Genomic DNA, 26,727 nt, shown 5'->3' with positions numbered 1-26,727 from the left:
GAGTCAGCATGGCCACAAGGAGTTGCGACCTGGTTTGTCACATTTTGCAGATTTTAGATACCGCTACTGCTATTGCTGGTGTCTGACTGAAATTTACTTTTTGCGGACTCGTAATGATATGAAAGATTTTATTGCCTTGGGAAAGCAGTGGAAAATGAGAAAAAATCAGTTAAAAAACGTTCAATCGCACTGTTAAAAAGCGACAGTCTGACTGAAGTTTCATGAATTCAATTATTTAATTTTCAATACCTGATGATATTAAAATGCATTGTGTCATCTGGGGAAGACAGTGAAGGAGACGTTAAAATATAATTTTTAGAAAAACTCATTCAGACAGTCACCAAAAGTGACAAAACCTAAAAAATTATGCAAAATGTGACAAATCAGGTCGTATCTCTAGGTAGCCATGGAGTCAGGAAAAAAACTGTAAAGTAGGCTACCCCAAAACATATGCTGCCGGCAAGATATCATTGTTGGGGTTGTGAAAGTGGCACAACTTAATCAGCAACGTCCATTCTTTTTACGTCTGCAGACGTTGAGCAAATTACGTTAGCTAGAAACCTATGAATCAAAATATAGACTGGTCAAATACCATATGACGTCCAAGGAAGGAGCGAGTGACAAAACCGCCATGTTGCGTTATGTGCCACAATCGAAGTCATATTAAAGAGGGTACAGAAAGCAAGAAAATAGCGTCATGATATATCCCAGACGCCAAATTAATCGCTTTTTACATTGATTCAACGTCTGAACGTTTGAAGACGTTAAATCGATGCACAAAGCGACTGACTTGCTGTCTGTGATGAAAAACCCCATGTGAGTTGTTTTTCACTGTAATTTTTCACCTTCATAAACAACTCAATAACACACCAGGTTTGACCAAAAAGCCGCTAAATGATTGTTGAAAGCAAAGGAGCTAGCTACATCAATCTAACATTGCCTGATGCTCGTTTAAACGTGAAAAGCGAATTCAATTGTGAAGATGTATAGAAATACAAATGTTCTTGGTAGTTGGGCCAATTCAAAAACGTCATATGCACAAGCAGCAATAGAAGCTTAAAGAGAGAAATTTTCTATTGCATATTAACTAAGCAACCAAAAGAAAACGCAAAAATAATGTTTTTTCAATAATATTCACTTCAAATTGCATCTCACTATTGCAACAGATAACTACAATTCACCCCAAATCCTGACATCTACAGTTACATTTATAACATATCAGTGACTTACAGCGGCTACATATAAACAACACATCCCCCTGGTAAACGAATGTGCATACCCGTTGAACTAAACTCTGGTTATTTCACGTTGACTTAACATCATGTAACGTTGATCAAACGTAAAAAATACGGAATTTGGATCAGGGATCCCATTCAGACAAGTTGCCTTGTGCTATCTTCTGGGAATGTGAAGAAAAGAATAATCCGGAAATCTTAAAACGTTTAATTTCCCTGCGTATACTCGCTCGTACAGGGCATCGCGAAACGTTAATTTATTTGCAGTTGAATTGAGACTCATTGTCCCCGCACTGGCGGCCTCGTGCAAGTCAGTCAAGCGGCCGCACAACGGCGCTGTCACGGTGTTATCGTCTTCACCTAACGCCGCCGAGTTGTCCCAAAATCCATTGTCATAGTTGACCTTAAGACTTGGGAATTTTTCCCCGCCCAGTTTTGAGTCTCCAGCGTGCTGACTAGCACTGTGAGAAATCGAATCCACGGCGTGAGGGTAGATGTGGAATGGAATTGGTTGATAAATTTGAGCAATCGGTTGCTCTACTTTCTTTTTCCTAGACTTATAATTGATAAAGTTGTAATTCGTGTCATCGTTGTACGCATTAGAACCGGATGGCGCACCTGTTCTAGATATGCAGCTTGCCTTGACATCGGAAGTCAGAGTGATATTTGGCGACGTTAGAAGCACTACAGATCCCGCCAAATACGCTCGATCGATCTCGATCACATGCTTGAAAGCGAATGCGATCCCTTGAGCATAAGCGTCCTGAACGGAACCTGTTGCAGGGAACTGAGGCAAGGTCGTGATCTCCGCGTCTTTGTATTGCACACTGTACCGGCTAACGACTTCGTATGGGCTTTGCTTCATAGAATGTTCTTCTATTGCATCGTTACCGATGTCGGTATCGATAATGACGACGACAAGATGAGCTTGAGAGGTCTGGCTACCAGCGAGAAAGGCTGGCTCGTAATGGTCACGCATGAACGAATCAAACTCAGCGGCTTCGCTTAGGAAAGTAGCAACCACGACGTAAAAAGGATAGTTTTTACCTGAAATTAAAAAATCATAAATTTTATGGACGTGCTAAGCAGAAGTGTTAAACATCAACCTCTCTAGTACAATGCAGACAACAATTCGCAAACGTTTTGAACCTTAGGTCTTGTTACTTCTGTACTCGTTGGGCGTGCTACTATATCGCTTGCTGTAACTATACTTTTTGTCTCGGATTCAGGCTTTGAAGGAAGGAGGTCAACTTAAAAACAAGTCGACGAGCAAACGTTAAAATTAAGATTGTAGAAATCATGCAAACAAACTGCTGAAGAACTAAACATCAATGTTTTTTTAATATAAGGAATCAACAACACGTAAGCATCCTCGTTACCGTTTGTGGAATGTGCAGGTGGTCGCCTGATGCCAGTTACTTCCATTTCTCCAAGAGGCCGCAGCAAGTGCACCCTGCGTATCTAAAATTGCATAGGAGGTCATAGAAAGTGGTCCATATGGTCAGGTCGTGAGAGTACTTCTCTTTGAAAATTTCAACCAAATCGTAATAAAGTTTTTTGTTTTCAAAGTCCGGTTTGGTTGAAATCAGAGGATCGCAGAAACAAAACTAGCCCACTGGCATTACACACTCAGTGTGGTTTATAGGTAGTAAAAAGATAATCTCTTGGTCAAAAAAGTGCAAATTACAAAGATCATATTTTATAGCAAAGAATATTATGAAACTGAAAGCGTTTTTTGGTTTTGGAAGGTGAAGCAGAAGCTGCACAGTTTTTGTTCTAACTACTGTACATTTCAAGAATAAACGTTTATCTAGGATCTTTGTCCGTGGCTGTGATTCATGTATCAGAAAGCAAAGTGTCAAAGTTCAATGTTCGGTCTTACCTCGTCAGGAACCTCTGACTCTTTGCTGTTAAAATAAATGTCCAATAAATAATCTGTTCCCCGCCTTGCATCTGACCGCAAGTAACCGTCACTCACGTGACTGTAAGTGAACTTTTGAACTTCTGCATGGCCAATAGCTTCGTCGATGCCAGTCTCACCGATCTGTCAAAGTCGAGTTTAATATTGATGCGCCACTTCACAACAACGCAAACACCTTGACAAACATGACGTGATAATCGGTTGCGTCGCTTTAAATTATTCATGACGTTTACCAAAAAGAGTAAACGTAAAATGTTTTGTCTAATACAATTGACAAAGCAGCGATATGCTTTGTCACCCATTAACACTTCAAGTAAACACTACCAAACTGCAGGGAGCCAAAAAACGACACCGCAATATTTCTTGAACGCCTTTTCGGAACATGCTATAGCATAAAACCTCACAACTTGGACTCGGATTCAACGCACCTGTTTCAAATCGCCCAACACGTCATTGGTGATGTCATGCATGACGTGTGCTGGTGACGCAGAGTAAACGGATTCAGTCCCAAAGGACTTCCAAGCATTCACATCTTTTAATCTGCAAATGGACAAAGATTTTTTGTTGCATAGATACATTCCCATACAGCAAATCAATCGTTTTTTGCATTGTAAATTTTTTTTAAAAAACGACTGATATTGATATTATGTTACATAGCATATTATTATTTGTTATAGAAATTATAAATTTCATTTTTGTAAAAGTCTGCATACGTTGAATCAATGTAAAAATGACGGATGTTGCTGTCTGGACAACCACGACCAAGAAAGACCAGTCCTGTTTATGTTGATACAGTGTAGGCAGATGTTGCATCAATATAAAAGACTGATTTTCTTGGTTGGATAAATGAGAACAGTCAGCGAGAGAGAACCAAAAAATTAAACGGCCCACTGAGAGTTGTGTGCAGACAGATGTTGACTTAGGCTGCTGCTGCTATCAGCTACAAACTGAACTCCTGCTTTTTGATGAAAGTAAAATTTCACACAATATGCAATGGAATGATTTGTTTCAAAGCTATATCTTATAATCCAGCTTTCACTGTGCAAAAAAAAACATCTGACTCAATAACATAGTGAGTTAGTGACTCAATTCCTTGAAAATCCATGTGCCAAACTGCTTTCTTTGCTTAGCAAATCATTCCCTTTCTACGTTCATTCAACATCTGCAGACCTTGAAACAATGGTGACCACAAGACTGTTTTGCCAAATTGGTTGCTTTTCATCTTCCAGACAGTGGTCAGTTGGTGAAAGTTGTCTTGTTTACATTTTCGAAACGTTCCTTTTGGCTTCAAAAGACAAAATCAATGAGCGGCTATGTTTGCGTTGCCTTGTCGTCAGTTTGCCACCGACCCGACAGTATTCCAACTCATATTCTGACACTATTTCAATTTTATGACGTCACACACTCTTTCTGGAAATTCTCTACTCAGCTATCAAAGTTTGCGCTAAGCTGGGCAGTGGACATGGTTGCTCAACTTCTTCCATTTATTAAAGCCCCGATCGAACGAAAATGAAAGACGCCATACTCGAGTTTCACACTTGTTTGGAGCCTTCACTATTTTACAAATGCCCACATGCCTTAATTCTTCTTTCATTTAATTTAAAACATACGGTGTCTTTCATAATTTCTGTGAATGTGATAGAACGTTCACCTGCGTGAAAGCGGCAAAATGTGAGCAACAAGACCATACCACTATTCCAGAACAATGACCACATTCCACAATCTATCGACACGATTTAACGTCCCTTGTTCCCGTATTGCAAGGGTTGGGCGGTAACGAATGTCTACTTTATCTGATGGCATTAGTAGTTTTATTTTTTGTAGTTTTATTTCGATTGCATTTCCACACTAACTTGGGAAAATGAATCCCAAAATCCTTTCTGTTTCAGGAGATTTCTCGTCGCATTACAATTTATTAACTTCTAAACTTCTCCACAATACTGTAATAAAAATATCACAATAGAGAAACTTGGCGCCATATCCTCCCAACCTTCTGTGAGAGGAAGGAGCTTAATGATGATGATGATGAAACTTTTCTACTCCAGTAACGCAAGAAACATAATAGACATAGCTGTTTTATACCGTTAAGTATTTATGCCACTTGCAAAATGCCAAATTGCTGGTCTTATCAAGAGTTGTGGCAAATACAGTCTGTTCGATACGGCAGGCACACGGTTTTTGTGAAGGAACTTGCAAAGACAGAACATAATCACTTTAATCAGGCAGCAAAACATGTTATTTCAACTGTAGATAGTTTCAACGTCGCTAGAAAATACGTGAGGATGTCTCCATACAAGTTCCCTGCTTTATTCTAGAAGCTTTTCCCAGCTAGAAAATCGCCGTTTTTACATCGTGTTGGTTGATTCAATACAAAAAAGAACTAATTTTTGAGCTGGGCTGATTCAAAGGTGTGTCTGTCCACACGCAATCTTGATTTCTCTGCAGACCAATTCATGCGACCGCAACTGGCCGTGTTTCTGTAAGTTCAAGTCAGCGAGAAGAAACGAAGCCCATTTCTCACAATCGTTTGCTTTTGGCATTCTTTAGGGAAAACTTGCTCTTCGCGGAAGGTTTACAAACAAAAACTTTATCTATTTGAATCAACTCCAAAAAACTAGAAAGCTGATAAGTTCACGTTTGGATTCCAACCTCTGTGTTCACACTACGCCGTGGTGTCTCTTATGACCTTTCAAACATCATTTAAACATCATCAGACGTTGAAAATGCACGTAAAAGGTCACTTTTTTCCCCAGATAGAATTAAACGTCAATTGCACTGATCTGCAATTTGAGGTGGAAATTTAACAGTCGTCCGCGAAACTTAATATTTATTTAATGATCAAGTGATAAAGCCGTTGTTATTTCAAGAAACTTTGCTTGCAACGATTTCTCAACCTTGGTATAACCTGCATTAACGTTGCTTACATGAAAAGCGTGTAAATTTTTGAAAAAGGAAGTGCTGTTTGAGTTGAACTACTGACAAGCAGCTTCAAATTGTAGCGCTAACCTTCTGGGCTTGAAAGGAGCGATGACTGATTTTTCTGCAGAAAGTAGATGCTGTTGCCCAAGAGGCAACTTGGAATTGGTTTGTTGAAGCAAAGTTTGTATGGAATTCAGCTCCTGAAAAAATACAGAAACTCATCCACTGTTGCAATGGTTTAACGTTAAGCGACATTGAATCAAATCAATAAATGCAAAAAACAACGCATCGCTTTATCAACGAGCTGGCTAACATCAAATCACATTGTGGGCGGATCGCTCAAAAGATTATCGAGTTATAAGCAATTTGTTGTGGGAAGTTTTTTCAACGTCTTACCCATTCGAGTAAAAGCTAAAGTAAATATACCAGACTCAAAATCAGCTCCCTTCGATATGGACGAACTACTGCTGTCTGCTTCTACTATCACAAATTTTCGATGTTATCAAAAGGATAATTAATGTGAAATGGCTAGTTGACATGTGGCAATTACACTGCGTGCATTGTCTGCAAATCAGCATGCTTTCGAAAACAGTCGTTTTTAAACTCCTGTCACGAGCCCTTCAATCTTATCCGAAACAAACATAACATCGCAGAAACCTGAAAAAATCTCAAAAAAAGTGAAAACGTTTGCTTAAATCCACATTGTTTAGCGTTTTACAAACACAAAACCACCTGAAAAGATGCTAAGACCTCGCTACCTGAACAGTAGAGTTGAGCAATAAACTGGAATAATGCCGATGGACCCTGTACATAATGTATGGTAACTTAAGGTGGTGGAGGGTTAGAGCGTAGTTGACGTGCTCATTTTCGGCTAAATTTCCTAGGAATGGTTTCTCTTCCGTGTATTCCTCTTGGTACGAATGGTAAAAAAGTTTCAAAGTCTGCAAACACAAAGAAAACACTTTATAAATGATTTTTTTTTTTGCACTTTTCCATCAGAAAAAAAAATGGTAGACCACGTCAGTGTAAAAAATGAGTTACACAAAATTTTGTGCACAATTATTACGCTTTGTTAGAACAAGGTCGTGCAGCATGTTACGCAATGGTTAGGTTTTATATTGTACCAATGTGCACGATTTTGAGTTGTAGGCCGTACGGTTAGCTAATTAGGTTGAGTTCTCAAGATGCCAGTCTGACTCACCTCCCTTGGAAGTGAGGTATCGCTGTCGCATAATTTCAATGCAAAACAAAAACGACAAAAATACCTTTGGTGCATCTAACTCTTGCTGCGTAGGAACGCAGTAGTGAAAGCATGATGCTTTGAATACGCGTTGAGCAAAAAGGAAAGGAAATTAATCAGAAAATGCCGGAAAAAGTATGCGTGGGAGATGACTACACTACAACAGAAAAGAAAGTGTGTTTGGATTTGGTGTAAACTTTACAAGCAATCTTTGTTCAGTAGGTTGCATATGGTTATAACTGAACTGCAGTCTCAGGATCCAATTCAAACAAGCGTTCTGTTATCAGCTGGTGGAAAAAAGATATAAATTACAAGCACGACATACCTACATGTTAAACACTATATTCGCTATCATACCTTTGGCTATAGCAACTTTCTCTTGTAATTTAAATACTGGCTTAAGAATGTTGAAAATAGAATTTCTCTCATCCCAAGATCTGTACACGACACGTGGCAATTCAAATATTGCGGTGAATTTTTTTTATTTAAATACGAAACGAGCACACGTCAAACGTATCGAAAAACAATGCCTCAGTTTGTTAGGAAATTTCTCAAGAACATTTTTACATTGATTTATATTCTGATAACGCTATAGTAGTGAAAACTACCATGTTCATTCGCACCTATCACCAGATAACACCAGTCACCAGGTATAAAATAATTATTAATCGAAATGCGAGTTACAGTAAAATAGCATGAGTCAACAGAGTTTGTTTATAGAGTCGTCATATCCATATGACCTAGCCAAGGTGTCTGAGCCTTGGTTCATAACGACCATTCGAGCAATTACGCAATTTTAATTTCATCCAACTTTGCGACAGGGAAAAGACAGATACCTGATTGGAAATTACCGAAAAGAGTAGAATAAGGACCTAGAGAACAAAATCTATACATCTGCAGACGTTGAATCGATGTAACAATTTTGATGGATTTTGCTGTCTGGGGAAAGCTAAAGCATCGTACTTAAGATAAGACAGCAAAAAAAACAAATATATACAACAATTGAGAAAATTGCGTTAAAAAAGTGGTACATGTACTTTTTTCTGGGTCACTATAAACCTGATGGCGTGACGCATTGCTTGGGAATCATGACCCCAGGTCAAATGCACATCGCGGTTGAGCCGAGTGTGACAAATTACAAATTTTCACGTAATTGCAATTGATTTCCTTTATTTTTTGTTGAAATTTTTTTCAATCGCGGATAACCTTCTTTGTATCGAAGAAAAACTCGCAAAGCGCAAATATTTTACTTCATTTGACGTTAATTTCGTGAAACTGGATCGTTTGTGAGTACCAGAAACTAAATAGTGACATGAAACGGAAGGATTGCCAATTCTTTTTTTGCGATTGCAATTCTATTTGCGGTCCCTTTGAAATACATCCATGAACCCCCACTGGGCTCATATGGTCTTAACCCATTTAGTCCAATTGGCCTATTGCAATAATTTAACATTGGCAGACGTTGAACCAATGTAATAAGCATGGATTTAGCTAGAAAAGTAGTCATATGCCCACTAAATGCTCGCCAATTAAGCAACTTGCTTTAAAATTCAAATCGGATAACGATATTCCAAAAAGGAGATTATGAAGTACTTTCAATATTACAATTACAATCCATTAAAAAATACAAATCGTTGAAAGAAAAAGAAAAGGTTCAATAAATGCAATATTAACGTAAGATAGATGGAGTAAGGAATACCTTACAACCCGTGTGCAAAACCACATTTAAAAGTGAAACCTGTAAAACACAGATTGTCATCGTATCGGTATCATTCATAACCGATGCAATCTCGGACCGCCCAAGACAGTTAACCAAGCATGATATCTCACTGTTCGATGCAGGAAGCGTTTTACTGCAAAGCCATTGACGTCGCTAGAATAGCATCTGGACAGGAAGCGAAAATGTTAGACCTCATCTTGGCAGCAAACAGGATTGCCATAATTATTGCCGATTTTAAAGCCAAATAAACAACGACAATGCTACTAAAAGCGAAATTCAATTTACTGTAATTATATTGATGATGTTTGCCCTTCGTTTTCGAAGATGACCAACCAAGCTGAATTAGGTTTCAATTTGTAGTTGATGTGTATAAGTGCAAAGGTGAAGGTGAGACCTATCTGTTCGGTAAAGCCTCTGTTGCAAAATGGACATGACAATGATGGTTGTCTGGGTTCTTATCTTGTTCAAGACTCGGTCTCGGGCCTTGCAATGTTTCCGTATTTTGACAGCAGACAGCGTAAGCTATTTCTGCGCCTGTAGCCAACAAGACTGCGACCATGGCGACAATACTATTTTGTACATGGATCGCTATGACTGTAACATATGGTCGTTTTGCGGCTAAGCCTTTCTATACAACAAGTTTGATGAAAAAAAAAATACTTCATGGAGGCTTTCAAAGGGTCTTTGCAGCGCTTTTTTAACTACCCACTTATCAGATAACTGGAAGAGGCTTCGAAAGCTGGGAGAGGATTGAAGAAGTTGTTTGTTTAAATCTGCAAGTATTTACCTTTAACCAGCCGCATCAAGTGGCAGTGAAGTGCCACAATAATCTATGAAGCACAAGGCTTTCACTGAATATTAACTTTTTGAAGTTTGTCTGTGAAGAGACTTGACCAAAGGAAAACTATTTGTGTTCGCTTCTTCACTTTGATTGGCTAACCATGGAGTGACGTCAGTAACGGTTTACGTATGTTGAATCGCAGAAGACACATTGTTTTTACTGCTTATCACAACAATTCAGTGGGGAAATCTACAAAGCTAGAAAAAAGCAATAAATCTTTTCAAAATTGACTTAATGTCAAATACCATCCAGTAGGTTGACCCAGACAACAAAATCCGTTATTTTTACATTGATTCAACGTCTGCAGACGTTGAATCAATGTAAAAATGACGGATTTTGCTGTCTGACTAGTTCGAAATGTCATTCTTCATCCTTAGCAAACAGAAGATTAAAAAAATTGAAATCGCTAAGGTTTTGGATCAAGCACAGGCTACAAATAAAATTTGATTTTATGTTTCGTTACAGTTGCCGGTAAGGACAAAGCTTTGGTTCGACACTTACAATTTTAACTTCAAGCAAGCGATTGAAATAACCACTTCACCACAATCATTTTCAGACAAAATTGACAAGCGAAAAATAGAGGGAGTTCACAGCTGCGCACAAATTTTCAGCAAGCTAAGGTCGCCCTTTCTTCATCGTTTCCACTTCGACAGACGTTAAAACGATGGGAAAAGAGAAACTTTCACTGGCTCAAAAATAAACACAGTTGAAAATGCGAAGAAAGCGTTAAAAATATGATGCCGCCGACATTAGCCAATCAAAATCTCGCTTTGGCGATGACGCCATGAACAGACAGAAAGCTTGCTTCCTTTGAGAGAAGATAAATCAATCAAATACAGCAATGACAATTTTCATAAATCAAACCAGGAAGTTTGATTTTTCAGGTGCTTTCAAAGTGAAGGGTGTGTTTCAAATTCCATCCGGTGATTTTCAAGGAAAAACAGCAGCTGACAGTGGTAGTTGTTGAAAACCACTTACGCTGGTATTTATATTTAGACAAATTATGCCTTTCGGAGATGAGATTGCTGTCATCACATCGTATAATAATCATGAATGTCGTTATTGTACAGCATCTAAATTAATTAGACTAGGATAATATGAATAAGTATAGTTGTAAACACACAAAAAACATTATTTAGGAGAAAATATGTAGGCCCAATAATACCATGCATTCTATCGCAAAATTGTTGGTTGTTTGTTACACATCATGAAAAGACGTTTTGAAATTCATTTTTGCATGCTATTTTTTGCATGCTATTTTCTATGCCAAGATAATATCCTGACCACAACCAGTGCAATTTTACCATAGCTGGCTTGTTACAAAGGAAAGCAACATTTCCTTCAATGGGTGAGTAACTAACCCACTCCAACCGCTGATACAGCGTATCACTTACCTCCCACGCGTGCGTACACTCGATATGAATGTGTTTGGTGACGCAGCGACCTATTTCGACGTCTTCTTCTTTGGACAGCACGTCCCGCATGCAATCGTCAATGTGAGGACAGAGGGCTAAAAAAGAGATGAAAAATGCTGTTCATTATCGTTTGCACCTGAAGCCATGCAAAAATAAAGCGAAATGCCTATTTTGCGATTTAAGATGACCCTTGACCCAGTAGTAACTTATTTCTTTCGCGTGATGTAATGTTGCAATACCAAGAAATCGATCATGTTTTAGATAGAACTTAGGCGTTTTAAATAAAGATAACACTAAGCGTAGAAAATGATGTAACGTCATGACAGACAATAAAAAGGAGGCGAAGTACAAATTCAGCCTCAGTTGAATCCGCATACAAAAGAAAAGACTTAACTTTCCAACGGTTACTGAGGCGTTCAAGGAATAGGCAAGTGTTGAAATGTACTTGAAACAATGAAGATCACACGCGCAACATTGAGGCAATTCATGAATAATTCAAATGTTTGACAGCAATTGAAATCTCATAAAGCTTAACCAGAGCCAACACATGGAACTTAAACAACTATATCGATCTATTAAAGCATTTTAATTGTGATTGATGTTGCATCAGTGCAAAACTAGCAAAAAGAAACTTCAAGAAATGACAAATGCATAATTTGTAAGTTGAGTTGATGCTTTTTCTGTCGCACTCAGGCTTAAATCAGTGGTTGAAGATTTAGAAGCCAAGCTCCTATCTACTTTTAGACATGCAATTAGCCGTTCTGCCAACCAGAGCTGGGGACTCAGAGTCGGTGGGATTTTGGCGTGTCCGGAGTCGGAGTCGTTAAAAAAATGGCCAAATCCGACTTGATAAAAAACGACAAACAATAATTTTTTTGGTTGTATATAATACATTTTTTCAAAATATTGTTTGTTGTTCTCCGTATGGCGCTCCGAGTTTTGTTAGAAAATAGACATGTTTGTTGTTGTCAGTTTTGTGAAAGTCACCGCTTCAATTTTGATTACAAATTTAGTGAAATTAATTATCAAAAAAGGGTCAAAAATTCAGAAAAACCTGGCAACTCTCCAAAAATCTGGCAACTCTCCAAAAATCTGGCAACACTGAAACCGGAGTCGGCCAGTTATAAACCGAGGAGTCGGAGTCGCATATTTTTCGTCTGACTCCACACCCCTGCTGCCAACTAAACAACCACAAGCTCTCGACCGATGTCGAACCAGCATCCTTTCGAACGTCGTACCAGGGCTCTCACCACTAAACTAGGCAGCCGACGATTTTATGACTTTTATGTCATTGATCTTCAAGAGTAGAGGTAAAGGTCCCATACTCAGATACTGAGCATTGGGGAATGAGAAGATAAGGTTCTCATTATACTAAGCCTTCGGCACTAAGGAGAGTAGGGTGGCCAGTTCCTTTCTCTCGGCCGCCTTTACTTCAGCAACTACGCCCACCCAATTTATTACACCCTGGGTAGAGGTGAGCGGTGTTTTTCAAAAACCAGCTAAAGCCGGGAGTCGAACCAGGTTTGCATAATTGGAAAGCCAACGCCTTATCCGTTGCGCCATCCCACCGCCTTCCGCCATCCCATCTTCAAGAGTAGGCAGCAATAATTTGAGATTAATAAAACTTTTACCGATACTCCGAGAAAGTTGTTATCTACATTTCTGTCCCAAACGGTGCCATTACTAAAGCCACAAAGAATTCTCTAGTCATGGTTGTGAAATACGAATTGTAACAATCTTCAAGTAGCCTTTTTTAACAACAACTAAGCCAACTATATCTTCCAGAAAGAGAGGTGGCGAATGAAACGACATGGCAGCCATGTTGTTTTTTGTGAGAAGAGCGACAAAAAATATTGATGTTCTGATTTAACATGCAAACAGTCATTCTGTCAACAAATTCTACTGCACATGGATTGAATTCACCTTATTGAAAATCACAGCGCTATGTGCAAAGGAAAATATTAAAAATGTTACCACAAGATGAGATTTTAATCAATAACTTCCTTATTTGAATCGCAAGTCTTTAACCCTGTGATGATTGGATATTCAGCTTGACACAAAGAAAAACCATGTTGAACTGTCGTATTTTCTGGAACAATTCAATGTCATACTTACTCCCTAGCCAGAAAATCAGTCCTGTTGTACACTGATTCAATGTCTGTGCACGTTGCATCAACGTAAAAAGAACTATACTCTGGCTGAATAGCTCTTTGCCAAAACGTGACAAATGCTTGCGGTGATTAGAAATAGTCAATAGACAGATATCACCACACGATTATGTCAGTGCCTCACCATGCAATGCCTTTCGGTTGAATATCACTCCTGGTCCGCCCATGCAGAAATTGTGACCGTCCAAGCCAAGTTTTTCACGTACTTCAGGCACCCCGTGACCCGGCTGGCCCATGTATATCTGAAACCAAAACATCACATCTGTATACGTTCGTTAAACAATATAGTGAACGTCGTACGATAAAAAAAAGTGCCTTCAGGATAGGAAAACCCACATTCCCTACAAACGAAAAAACCCGTCCATTGTTTGTCAAAAGCACTTCCTTAATTCTTAGAAGTAAATTTGGCAGCTACATGCTACATAGCATATGCCTAAGACTCATTCAAAATCACATGAAACTTTTCACAATCACATGACTCATTTACAATCACATAAAACCAACTGTTTGCAATGGGTCATAGATTGCTATGTTGACTTATGGTTCTTCTACGCAATCTGGAATAACCAATGCAATAGCTTTAAGGTGATATGTTGACTGTGGGTCTGCTACTATTCGGTGAGTCCGATTCGGTGAGTCCGATTCGGTGAGTTCCTAACCTCTAACCCCTAACCCTAAAACGGCAATGATAATTAAGCTACGGTACCCGATAATTAAAAAAAAAAAAATGAAAAAATACCGAAACGGGCCATTCCGGTTGACTGTAGTGTTGTTATTTACACGCACATTGAATGACAATTGGGAAAAATAACGAAAAACAGCCCAACCGTTAGTGTGAGGTGCAAGCGCTGAAAGCATGGGTTAAGCTTTGTCCATAGATATTGCAGTTTCAGTAAAACCTTGATAAGGCAAATTACAAATATTCTAGTTTCTAGTAATTAAAGATATACTCAGCATCAGCAAACCAGGCCTCTAGTCAAAAACAAAGCATCACACCCGCACCGAAAATCAGTCATTTTTACACTGATTTAACGTTGAATTAATGTGAAAAGGGTCTACCCAGACAACAAAATGTGTCACTTTTACATTGATTCAACGACTGCAGACGCAGAGTCAATGTAAAAAGTGATGGATTTTGCTGCCTAGGTTAGATAGGAAGGATTCAATGAAAACTTCTGTAACAAACTGGTTTTAGTTTTGAAACGTGTCCGTCGTCGTCGTTCGTGTGAAGCAGAAAGTTTGTGATCAGCCGAATGGAAGGACTTGAAGCTAATTTTTCATGAAGTCATTAAGTTTGCGAATGCCTGTTATTTCTTTGAGAGGGGAATACATGGGACATCCAAAGATGATGTATGTGGCATTGTGGCTGTTTGCTTCGTCACACCACTGACACGCAGCAGAAGCCCTCGTGCCCCAACGTGCCAGTTGCCCAACCCCCGTTCTGAATCGATTCAGCGTCCCACTCCCGTCTTTGAAGCTCAGAACCAAGTGGGAGTGAAAAGGCAGGAAAGATGTCAAATGGAACGAAGTGGGATTATATATTCAGAGCAGTGCTCAGTTCCTCAGACCAGGCATCCGGCATGCTTAAATTAAATAGCTGGAGTTTTGCAGCATGCCTTACAAAAAGGCGCCGTGATGACTGATGATAAACGTTGCTTAATAGGGACATTGAGGGTGGATACGCGATCGTGTAGTATGTGGCAATAGTGCTATGATGCAAGTTCATTTTCGCAAAAAAAAACTCTCAATAGTGCAATTACAACTACAAGAAGGCTTTTTTAAAGTAAAGCACCAATGCAGTTAGATTTGTAAGTAAAAGTGAACAGTCGTTGAAAGCAGTATATGTGAAGAAAATACTAAGCAACAAGGTTATTTCCATCGTTTGAGGGGCAAATATTGATTCAATTGAGCTGACTTAGGCTCTTGGTGCCATGTTTGCCTTCAGTCTCACGGTAACGATCCTAACTAAATTGATCGAAAACTGACACAATAGATAAGAGTTGTGGGTTTTTAATTCAAAATCATCCTTCCGTTGGTTAATACCCTTTAAACCAACACAACGTGAAGGAGCGCGTGGTGCTATTGTTAATATACATACAGTATTTACCCCATTCGATTTATGGGTGTGGCACTTAAATCGAAATTGGGTCAGAATGGCTCATCAGGAATCAAAATTACGTAGCGCATCTGTACAATGTAAGCCCATTCGTCATTGCACATGACCAGGGAACTGTGTTCCAAAAGCTAGTGACAAACCGCCACTCCCACCGTAAGCGAACCCGCAGCAAGGTCGTTTGTATCTACATTTGTGAATATAAGTTAAGCTTAAAGTGAAAAAATTTAAATAAAACACACTCAATCAGATAACTTAAGTAAAGCAAAAGACAAACCACACGGGTGTTTCGTTCACGGTAAAGTTTATGTTAGTTGCATGTGGTCAATTGTGACGTGTAATGCAATGACGTAAAATAGCAAGCAATACGGATTGATCAGGAAAATTCAATTTTCAAAAACTTAACAGAAATATGAGCAACTGATGGTAGCTGTTTTTAATGGATTCGTTAATCGTTACCGCTGGGTTTACTGGGATGGGTTAAACATTTTTGCTTGCAACTACAGGAACCAATTTTCAGAAACTTTTTTTCAGAAAAACCAATTTTCAGAAAAACTGCTGGAACACATGCATATTTCAATATTTGAACAAGCTGGCGAATGATATAATTGCTTTTGGAAATAACATTAAGCTAACTTCTTATGTGGTTTAATGTGATTGTTACATACGACACATACATACACGTAAAGCAAATTTATTTAAATAAGTAAATACGAATTCTATTTGAATAAGTGTTACGTCTGATGGCTGCACCCAGCATGAAACCTTAGTTAGAAGGGGTGGGACTTAGCCAAATCAGTTTTTTTGTAATACACATACAGAAACGTACTAAGATCATAAAAAGAGTTTTCACGACTAAATGTCATTTGTCAAGTCAAGTACAGCACCAAGGAAATCAAATTCAAGCGAATGAAATCACTTTTCATCAATGTGGCTTAAAACTTGCATGACAAAAGTGTGTTGAAAGGAGACGAAATTATTTTTCCAATATCATAGATATTCTTACTTAGCATATTTTGCATACATTTGTGAAAATACACTAAGCAATATCTCGTTTTTTAAAAAAGCTCATTCCAACATGATATTACCGCAATAAATTAAAGAGTCAGAATGCCAGTTATGAATCTATTTGGAGCACATATTTAACAGCATACATAACCTTCAAAAGAAAACACTCTTCACCGTTCCTCACCAGTAAACATCCACAAAATATTTTCATGAGAGGTACTTAAAATTATACATACTATACAAAGAAACGGATCCGAGTGCTAAACTCAACAATACAAATTCTGAAAAGAAAATTAACCAGAAAGGTAGAACAGAATAAAGAATTGGCAACTTTAAGATATTGATGTCAAAATAACAACGGACGACGACCCAGCCAGCAAAGCTGGTCCTTTTTATATTGATTCAACGTCTGCAGACGATAACTCAATGTAAAAAGGACCAGATTTGCTGGCTGAGGAGGCTTGCGCATGTTTGGTCGGAATTGTGAAGAAATGTGACCATGCAAAACGCATGTGGATGTATCTGTATGCAATAGTCACATTCATCAAGAGAAACTTTGGTCCAGGGCAAAAGAAAAATGACTTGAAAAATATGAAAAACATAAACAATGTGCAGAAGAAAGTGCGGGAAATTAAGAAAGAGATTAACTTAAAAATGAGTAAAAAAGAAATGAAGTAGAAAATATCTTGTGAATGTGGTAACATTGAATACTTAAAAAGACCGGTAACGAACAAAAAGACTAAATCCTCTTATTTCAAACAACGATTTCAATAGAATTGTATTGAAAAAAGGGGATTTCTTGGTCTGGTAAACTTAGGAATAAATAATTCCCCTATTGTAAAAGGTTTGAACTAAACTCAAGTGAGGATCAATAGAGAGAAAGCTGCGAACGCAAGATCTATAATCATTATAACGGTATCGGATGAGCCTGTCAAGTTGTGAAGCACCAAAAAAGAAACTCAATGTTATGAGTATAATTCATGGATTAGCAATAATTCGCCATACAATTTGCACTAAGCAACCATACATAAAAATTAAAAGAAAAAAACTGGACTGTTGGCCAAAAAATAATGCTTCTCAGACTAGTTACACAATGAACATGGTTTACAAACGGCATGTGCAAATACACTTAGCTGGAATGAAAGCAGGCAATAATTACGTCAGCGAGGGAAATCCCGAAAGACGAGAAGTCGGTAGCCTACTTGGCGGCATTTTTAAACGGCCTTCCTGAGCTGCAATATTGCAAATCATGTTGCAAACAACACAATACGCACTCACAGATACTTTTTAGTTGACCTTGACGGTTTTCCAAAGCACATCTAAGTAATGCTTTAAAATTGACAATACTCATTTTAGCGCTGAATCTCCTAGCTGCTAAACAATTATAAATGATCAGTGAAATAGAAAGTTGCATAGCCTATAATCTAATTGCAAGGGATGGGGCTTTCTGATCTGGAAGAACATTTTCCCTCCCAGGGCAGTTGTGAAATCACACTCAATGTTTTCAACCGAATGGTTTTCTTTGCAAGGTTGTTTAAAATGTACTCCACAAAATACATTCAAGGGTTAGGCCAATTCGAATCGAGATAACAGTGCTTCTCGTCTGCTACTTTCACAGCGGATTTCCCCGTTGGCGCAGGGGTTGGCCATACGTAGAAATAACGTAAAAACGTCGCCAGTTAACATGCATGGACGAACTATCAGTTGTAGTTGGCTTATTTATAACCAACAAACTTGTCATTGGGCGTGTTCACGGCGACAGCGCCTTTCAGAAGTAACAGCACTTGATCAACTACTTCCGCAATTTGCATAGCGAAATGTGTCGCGACTGGGCCAGAGTTGATATCGGACCCAGGCCTGACGATATCAAGATCGTTCTTGGTAGCTTGAAGTTAAATAAAGAACGGTTAATATGATCTTTGATGTTTGGTATTCTCTCACTTGTAGCTTGCCAAACACGCCAATGCGACATAAATGTCGTCTCCTTACAAACAAACTTCATCAACAACCACAACCTAAAATATTGAGTTATTTTGACGCTTTAACATGTGAGCTTTCATTCGCCATTGAAAGAAGAAAGTGGTGTTGCTTAAATAGAGCCGACTTCGGCAATGAACGAATAAACATGTGACTCACAATCTCACATGTTTATTCGTTCATTGTGTGAGTGAGCCTTGAACACACCGATATTTCGGGGGAAGTATACAGTACAAAATTATGAAGCCACCTTAAAAGAAGTGGATAGCAAGCATATTCAAGGAACTGCATGTCTGCAAAGCACTTCTACACTGGAAGCATCCATTGCCGCTGTTTCGAATGAGTGACCGACGTTCAAAGATATTTCACACAGCGTGCTGTCATAAGTCTTCTTTAATCCTCGCCTAACGTTTTGTATAGTAATCCGTTGTTAAAGCATATGTCTTCCTTGTCATAGGGCTGTAAGAGTGCTGTGATAATCAACATGAACCATTGAAGATACATTTGACTTTGAGTGCTGTAAGTATGGTAAGTATATCTTACACATTTTCAAAGAACAAAACGTCTGACCGTCGGCAGACATTGAATCAATGTAAAAATGACGGACTTTGCTTTCTAGCTAACAAAACACTTTTTGTATGCATGCTAAGCCTTCACAGACGACAAAGATTGTTGAGAGAATGACGTTGTAAGCTGGGAAAAAAATTGTCATTATTATCGGTTGCGCGTTATTGTGGATATTGCTTCAAAACACAAAGCCGCTGCCTTTGGGGAAGTGCCATTACGACTTTCTAACTCATTGAATTCACTTCCTGTAGGAGGACGGTTGAATATCTGTACGCAGCCATTATTCAACATCAAATTTACGTCGGAGAAATCAATAAAAGCGTCAGATTCTCTTGCCCAGATCGGCGTCGGCGGCAACACACGTTTCTAAAATAACAAACTCCACCACTGAAACAATCTAGATTTGCTTCGTAATTCGTACAATGAACGTTGTCATATACTGTTCAAATAATCGATTACCTTCTATCAATCTGGCATAAATGGCAAACATAGGAAGAACGTTCGCTCCTTTCTACGCAATGTGAGCTATTAGTTACATTTTGAAAGCATTTGCCGCGTTTTGGCTCAGTCAAAGTAGTACAAATACAAAGAAACGTTAAAAATTGAATGATGCTGGGCGACGAAACGTCGGAATAATTGGAAATCATCAGTCACCTGAAAGATTAGCTTAGTTTACACTAGAAAAGTGTATCATGTTATTGAAAATGAGACATTGTTGTATTACCGTTGCCAGGAGAGCCACCTATCACTAATTGCAATCATCATGTCATCTTGCAACACTCTTTCTAAAACAGGGGTGGGGAACCTGCGGTCCGCGTGACTGTTCCATGTGGCTTGCGTCAAAATTTCTTTACCCAAAATATATTGAAACAACAGCTCAAAAAAGTGTAGGCTCTTTTTTTTGCTTTCTGCTCTTGCTCTCTTTTTGCCTCTCCTTTCAATGTGGTTGCAACTGATGTTCCTAGTAACTTCCAACATGAAATAGTAGAGCTCCAGAGTGACCGGTACGTTGAAAGCGATGTACCAAAACATTCCACTGCTTAACTTTTATCAACGCTACATAAATGCTGATGATTTTCCAGTCATGCGGAAACATGCTTTGAAATATGTGTCTCTGTTTGGAAGCACCTACCGTTGCGAGCATTTTTTTCCAAATTGAATCTAACAAAAAGTCGGCTTCGCTCCAGACTGACTGATAAAAACGTGGAGATGCAGTTAAAGAGTTTCAACATCTTCCGTGTCAGCAGACATCACACGACTCACCAAAAATAAAAATTTTCAGCCATCCCACTAGCTGTGAAAGTGAAATAAATCATTGTCTATTTCGCTACATTTTTTATCCGTAAATAAAATTTCGAAATTTTTAGTGGCCGCCTGTGTTATTTCTCATTTTATGTGGCCCGCAATACTAAAAAGGTTCCCCACCCCTGTTCTAAAACATGGCATGGGGAATGCTAGATCATAATTGTTTGATTGGTCAAAGCAGTCAAACGTTAATGTGTTGGTGTAAAACATAAGTAGTTTGTGTGAGCCCGGTTCGCCACACAAGAAACTAGACATCTAATTCACAACATCATACCTTTTATTGATTTGGTAAGTGTAACTAAACTACTCGGTAAATACGCTTCAAAAAAATAGAAGACAACGTGCTTCGGAGAGAACCTTCTAAAATTCAATTTTTAGGTCGACTAGCTGGGAAGCAGTTAAATTACAAACAACTCTACCATTTAGAAAATTGGAAACCAAACAGCGAGATTTGAAACCAACATCGGTCTTAGACGATTTGTCCAAGAAATAGTTCTACACTCTATAACTAAGCTCGGTTCCTACGTAGGACATGATTATTGCACTGGGAAATGGAAACTGTTCCTGCAGAAAAAAAACCAACAGAAACTCATACAATTACGTTTACTAACTAACATGTCCAAACGGATATATTTACTGTATATTAGTCTCCTTGCAGATCCATGAAAACATTGACTTGAGCTGATGAAAACGGTAATTGACAACGCACGGATCTTTAGAGAAGTAACAGACTCGCAGAGTAACCGTGAGAAAATCTGCCATTTTTTTCAAAATAATCTTATGACAGGCATGATATTCTAATCAACTATAACCTATCTCTAGAACTCTGTCTCTTATCACAAAACCACCAAAAGTCAACAAGATACCGCGACTTTATTTTGGCTACGAGCTGATAAGCATCTTTTCCAGGCCAGATAGAAGCCAGCAAATCAGTCCTTTTTCACATTGCGACGTATACAAACGGTGTAGGAGGGCAAAAGAACCGATTTAGCTTTCTGGAGAACACGTCAAGTGCTGCAACTGTAAACAGAGCATTGCTTACCATCAGCTTTGAGTCAATCTGGGTGAGGAATTGTTTCAACCGTTTGACTCGAATGTAGACATCATCGTCTGCCCGGATGAACCATTCATAGTCGTTGATATGATGGGCGCACATATACTGAAAAAATATGAGAAATTGATATATTTTAGATTTGAAAGCATTCAATTCTTTTCAGCATCAGCACTTTCGTATCTTCATTAGGATATTTCTATTGGCTAAAAATAAGTTTTTATAATTTTAAAAGAGTCTTGTAGCAAAGAATGAAGTACAGGTTCTTTTTTATAAAACTACCAATCAAACAAAATTCACGATTTCCCTGGTCAATCAAAAATATGACGTAAAAAATCTTTTACCGGATACAAAGTTTGCAAGAAAAGTTCTTTGAAGAGTTGCATCAATTTTACAAATGTTTCTACCACCTTGAGCATTTCAAAGGCTTTCTTTTGGGGAGGATATTCTTGATCGCTTGTTTCTTCCAAGTTAACTACAGGAATACCGTATTGTTTACTGATTCCACGTTGAGTAAAAAACTCAATCTTATCAACCTAGAATTAAAAAAAATAAATCTTAAATTTGACATGAACCAAAGAAGTGAGTAAGTAAATTTTTATAGGTTTTAAATATAGACTGCAAAAAATGCTAAAGTTTTACAAGACTCCTATCAATCAGCTGTGTTAAACCAGCTAAGGTCTGTCATGGCCACCTAAAGATACGGCCTGATTTGTCACATTTTGCAGAAATTTCCAGGTTTTTCTAACTTTGGGCGGAAGTTCAAATAAAGTGTTTTAAAAATTAGATTTTTACGCTTTCTTTATTCTTTTCCCCAGATGATACAATAGGTTCTAACATCCTTACATGTTGAAAAACAAAGAAAATTTGATTTCGAAGATTTTAGTCAGACTGTTAATTTTCAATAACAGTCTGATTTTGCGTTTTTCAACTTACTTTTTCTCATTTGCTACTGCTTCCCCAAGGCAACAAAAAAGTTTTATGTCATTAGGAAACCGTAAAAAGTAAAAACATCTCAAAATGTCAGTCAAGCACTAGCAGTAGCTGTAATCAAAATCTGCAAAATGTGACAAATCAGGCCGCAACTCCAGGTGGCCATGGGTCTGACTAAAAACTCTGTGCATGAAACATTCAGCAAACCATTACAACTTGTAGCTGTAAGTGCTTATAATGATCTCAGCTTGTAAACCTTTGGTCGACAAACTGAAGATTACAGCATTTAGTCTTAAAGTTTCCATGATCAACACAGCTGCCCTTTGATATCTTTAATTAGAAAGTAACAATTTTACATGGAGCATATAAAATCAATAGCCTAGCCGTAAAACAACCAACCACATTTCCAAGTTAAAATCACAATGATAGTGGAAGATTTTGTTTTGAAGGCTACTCTTTTCTGTTGTACTTTAAACGAAATCATTTAGTTCTTAAAAACCTTTTCAATCTAAGGTAGAATCAGGCCCGGATTTAGGGGGGGGCAGAGGGGGCAGTTGCCCCGGGCCCCCCGACTTTTGAAGGGCCCCCCTATGTGGAAAAAAATGTAATTTTGTGTTATTTTTTTTCTTTTGGCTTTTAAAGTTTCTGCAAAATGCTGTGCAGTACCGGACTGATGCTACTGTAGACGTAGAGATGGTTTTTCGCGCCGTAGGCGCAAAAAAATGTTTTGCACGGGGGCCCCCCGATCTAAAAGTGCCCCGGGCCCCCCATCAGCTAAATCCGGCCCTGGGTAGAATGTGCATTTGAAATCACACGTTGTCTGTTATGTTATCAGAGATAAACTCATTCTCTGTGTCTTTGTGCTTTAGCTAAATTTTATCATTGTTCTTCCTCATAAGGACACTACAGATGTGTTGAAAACGTTCAATGTAAATACTACATATTAAATGTGGTGATGTTACTTGACTTGATATGTTTGTGGTGATGTTACATCACAAGTTGTCTGCTCTAGATCGGCATGTGAGGTTTGCATGTGATTTGTTGTTTGTGAGGTAAAAATATAGTTTGTATACAAACCTCAATTACTCCTAGGCGTCATTTAAAAATGACTTACAGCACATATAAACTTAACTGAAAACATAGTTGTGTAACTGGCTGAGTGTTGGACACAATAAAGAATAACCTTATAAATAAAATTATTGAAAATCTAATGACACACTTTCAGTTCTAAGCTTTGACCAATCAAATCAACATTGTTAGTGCCTAAGTGAATACTCAATGTCGTATGATAAACTACCATACCTGGCCACCCCAAGTGTTGTTCACTGCAAGAGCTCTAGTGGATAGAAATTTTTCTGCAGTAATCACACCAACAAAGAGCTTGGTCTTGAGTGTATGTCCACCTTTGGCCTAAAAAAAACGTCTCTGTGGAAAGTTTTTACTTACATATAAAATTAAAATTGGTGGCAATCAGGCCACGGTAGCAATACATTTAAAATATGCAGCACTAAAAAGCAAGCATCTAACTTAGTTATATTCATTAAAAGAAGATATATAAACAACTAAAAATTCTAATGACCTAGCTTTTAACACTTAAAATGACTCTTTGCTTCTGTTTGTCAGCTATCAATTAGTGTTTTGTCTATTGTTTTTCTTTCCTAAACAGTCCACTGAACTCTGCTTAAACCACAAAACTTATGAAAAGTTCAGTTTTCATTGGGCAGTCACAAAGAGGTACCGTCAACCGGAGTGACTTTGTTCACTGGGGTGACTTTGATCTGGATGGGGTGACTTTGATCAGACACTGTTTTAGCTTTGTAATCGCCAATTTGAGTAACTGGACTTCGCTCAAATTCCAAGGATGGGGTCTGAAAGCTAAAACAGTGTCTGATCAAAGTCATCCCATCCAGATCGAAGTCACCCCGGTTGAGGGTAAGAGCAATGCTTAATGTAGTGATAGCAATGTTCAAAAAAAGTCAGAAGAAGTGTACAAAACTCTACAAAAGTTATGGAAAACTTTTCACGATTGATGCTTGCAGAACAAACATAAAAATTAAAAAGGCAGCTGAATATGTTTCATCAGAAACAAAGGTTAACATTAAAACTAATAAAAAGTGTTTCAGTTTGAATAATACAGCTTTTTATACTTATCAAGCATACAAATAAACATCAATGAGGAAACACAAAATATTTGAGTACTTACGCCAGATGGGAACAAACTGCTTTTAACTGGAAGCATGTTTTCTTGATTTTCACGAAGGGATATTGAGGGCAATCGCGCTTCCACGCCAGCATGCTTATTTAATTCTGGATATATTGGGCTGTGTTTCAAACCTTTGTTGATAAGTTGTCTAGCACCATCTATAGTCCACGGAATGGTGCGAGAATATATGATGTGTTGTTGAAATAGTAATGCCGTAAGCGATATGCCGACTAAAATACCAAATATGAAAGGAATTATTTTCTGTCGTTGGTGGGTGAAAATATTGACAAGCGCGCCCATGATACAGCTTTTTCCAAACTCTGACCATTCATTAATTGTATCTTTAAAGTGTTTTTCTTGTAAAACATTCTTGGATAAACTCAGACAACAATGAAGATCAACTGGAGAAACTTGCGAAAAGATTTGTTGATGCAAAACATCACCATGTTTCAAAGGCTTCTCAGACAACTGACAGTCCGCAACAAAATTGTTCCTTCTACTGCGGTCAAGTTGGCAATCAGCAGACACTGTTGATATGTCATATTTCATTGTAACAACATCTTCCTCGACATCTTTCTGTTTGGAATCAATTTCATTGTAAAGTCCTGCACTATCTTGCACGTGATGTGCCATCACGTCCAACCAAACCAATGCAACAGTTTTCTGTTGAAACACATTTACAGAAGTCACTAACTACAACAACATCAGCAATCTTATACAAACCAAGTCAAGACTCAAATGAATTCTGCCTAGAAAGTATGTCCTAAAGTACAAAGCATTATTGCACCACACCATAAGCTTAAAGACAGACTGTGAAGCAATGTGGTATAAACAGTTATTAATGAGCTTGGCCTACCTCAGATACGTTGCAAATTTACTGTGCAGCATATAGTCAAGTGGGGTAAAAAAAAATAGTGGGGTTATTGGGGTAAAAAAAAACACTTACCATCTCACATCTTAAATGAGTAGATATTCACTCAACTTTTTTAGTGTCTGTTTAAGTGGTCTTTGGAGATTACTTTGAGGGGTAGAGGAAAAAGATTGGATTTGACAAAGAAGAGCTATGTTAAATAGAGTAAATATGGCCTGCAAAGGGTGCAAAAAAAGGTTCGGAGGAGTTTATTAAAGGTTTTTGCTAAATTTTAGTGATAGGTAGTATGACTGTTTTAATGTTATATTGTGAGTACTATGTTGTGAGGCTACTAGATGCAACAAAGACTGGGGCCTCCAAATGTTTGTGTAAATTATTATTGAGGTGTTTTTTTTTACCCCAATAAAATTCGTTGATTTGGGGTAAAAAAAAACAGTGCATTTTATGGAATGTTTTGGCTTTGTATTGGTGTTATGTCAACTGCCAAGCAGTATATCACCAAAAAATACAAAAACAAACTTCTGGATGCATCAGTGCCAATGTATGCATGTGTTATGCACAATCAATTGATGTTTTCTGGAGTTGGGGGTCCGAGGTTAAAGTTAGTGTTGCGGGTTAGTCGATCAATAGCGCAGATTGAGAGTACAGAGTGATCCATTGCTTGATAGTGCACAACACATACAATCATACATACACCAACTGTTGTTTTATTTCCTGTCTGTTGTTTTTTAGTTGTATGTTCATTCACAAACTGCTGGTTGATTTTTTAGGATTCACGATCCGCGAAATTTAATCGCCCACTTGCATGTTCAAACCAGAGCTGCAGATAAAATTCAGGATGGCGTGCATAAGTATACTAGACACAATTTTTTGTCTTGGTGCTGTTTTTATTACAGTAATGAGACTTTGCGATTTCAGAATGTGTATTTTAATAAAAAGTGCATACAAAAATTGTGGGCAAAATCGTTTACATCATCATCATGACCCATCCGGTCAGTTTCGAGTATGGGTTTAGCATCTCTCACAGTCCTTGATATATGAGTTACACAAAGCTTCTTTCCTCTGGTGGAGAATCATTTACATTACATATGAAATCAATAGCAAAACATATGAAATCAATATTATAATAATAAAGAAGAAGCTGCTATACTAACAGGTGTTTTTTTTTACCCCATGAAAATTTTTTTTTACTTTAAAGCTGGGGTAAAAAAAAATTCAGGTATTTTGGGCATAATTTCCA

The 26,727-nt window shown here is 38.1% G+C and overlaps 1 protein-coding gene across 1 annotated transcript; it reads right to left on the bottom strand.

The window, feature by feature from the left end:
* Nucleotides 1-554: 554 nt before the first annotated feature.
* On the bottom strand, nt 555-25,249 carry LOC145766507 (uncharacterized). Its single transcript, XM_082578232.1, has 13 exons — nt 24,617-25,249; nt 24,159-24,281; nt 23,716-23,823; nt 21,891-22,016; nt 21,472-21,588; nt 13,584-13,701; nt 11,271-11,386; nt 6,834-7,016; nt 6,163-6,275; nt 3,585-3,696; nt 3,118-3,279; nt 2,615-2,696; nt 555-2,282 (listed from the first exon to the last, which is right to left on the bottom strand). Exons 1-13 carry the CDS (start codon nt 25,247-25,249, stop codon nt 1,393-1,395), a joined length of 2,883 nt encoding a protein of 960 aa, XP_082434358.1. The 3' UTR covers nt 555-1,392.
* Between the last annotated feature and the right edge of the window lie 1,478 nt (nt 25,250-26,727).

This window comes from Aplidium turbinatum, chromosome 3, assembly GCF_918807975.1.
Source record: "Aplidium turbinatum chromosome 3, kaAplTurb1.1, whole genome shotgun sequence".
Lineage (NCBI taxonomy): Eukaryota > Metazoa > Chordata > Ascidiacea > Aplousobranchia > Polyclinidae > Aplidium > Aplidium turbinatum.
Note: the sequence above shows the minus strand (reverse complement) of the source record. Positions and strands in the feature narration are given on the sequence as shown.

Bases quoted from the DNA above. Each gene is read 5' to 3' on its own strand.
- LOC145766507 (XM_082578232.1), bottom strand. From the start codon at position 25,249: ATGGCACATCACGTGCAAGATAGTGCAGGACTTTACAATGAAATTGAT. The intron at 13,702-21,471 runs GTAAGCAATGCT...TTTTGGTTTCAG, and splicing joins AGATTGACTCAAAGCTGATG to ATATACATGGGCCAGCCGGG. The intron at 2,697-3,117 runs GTAAGACCGAAC...ATGCAATTTTAG, and splicing joins AGTCAGAGGTTCCTGACGAG to ATACGCAGGGTGCACTTGCT.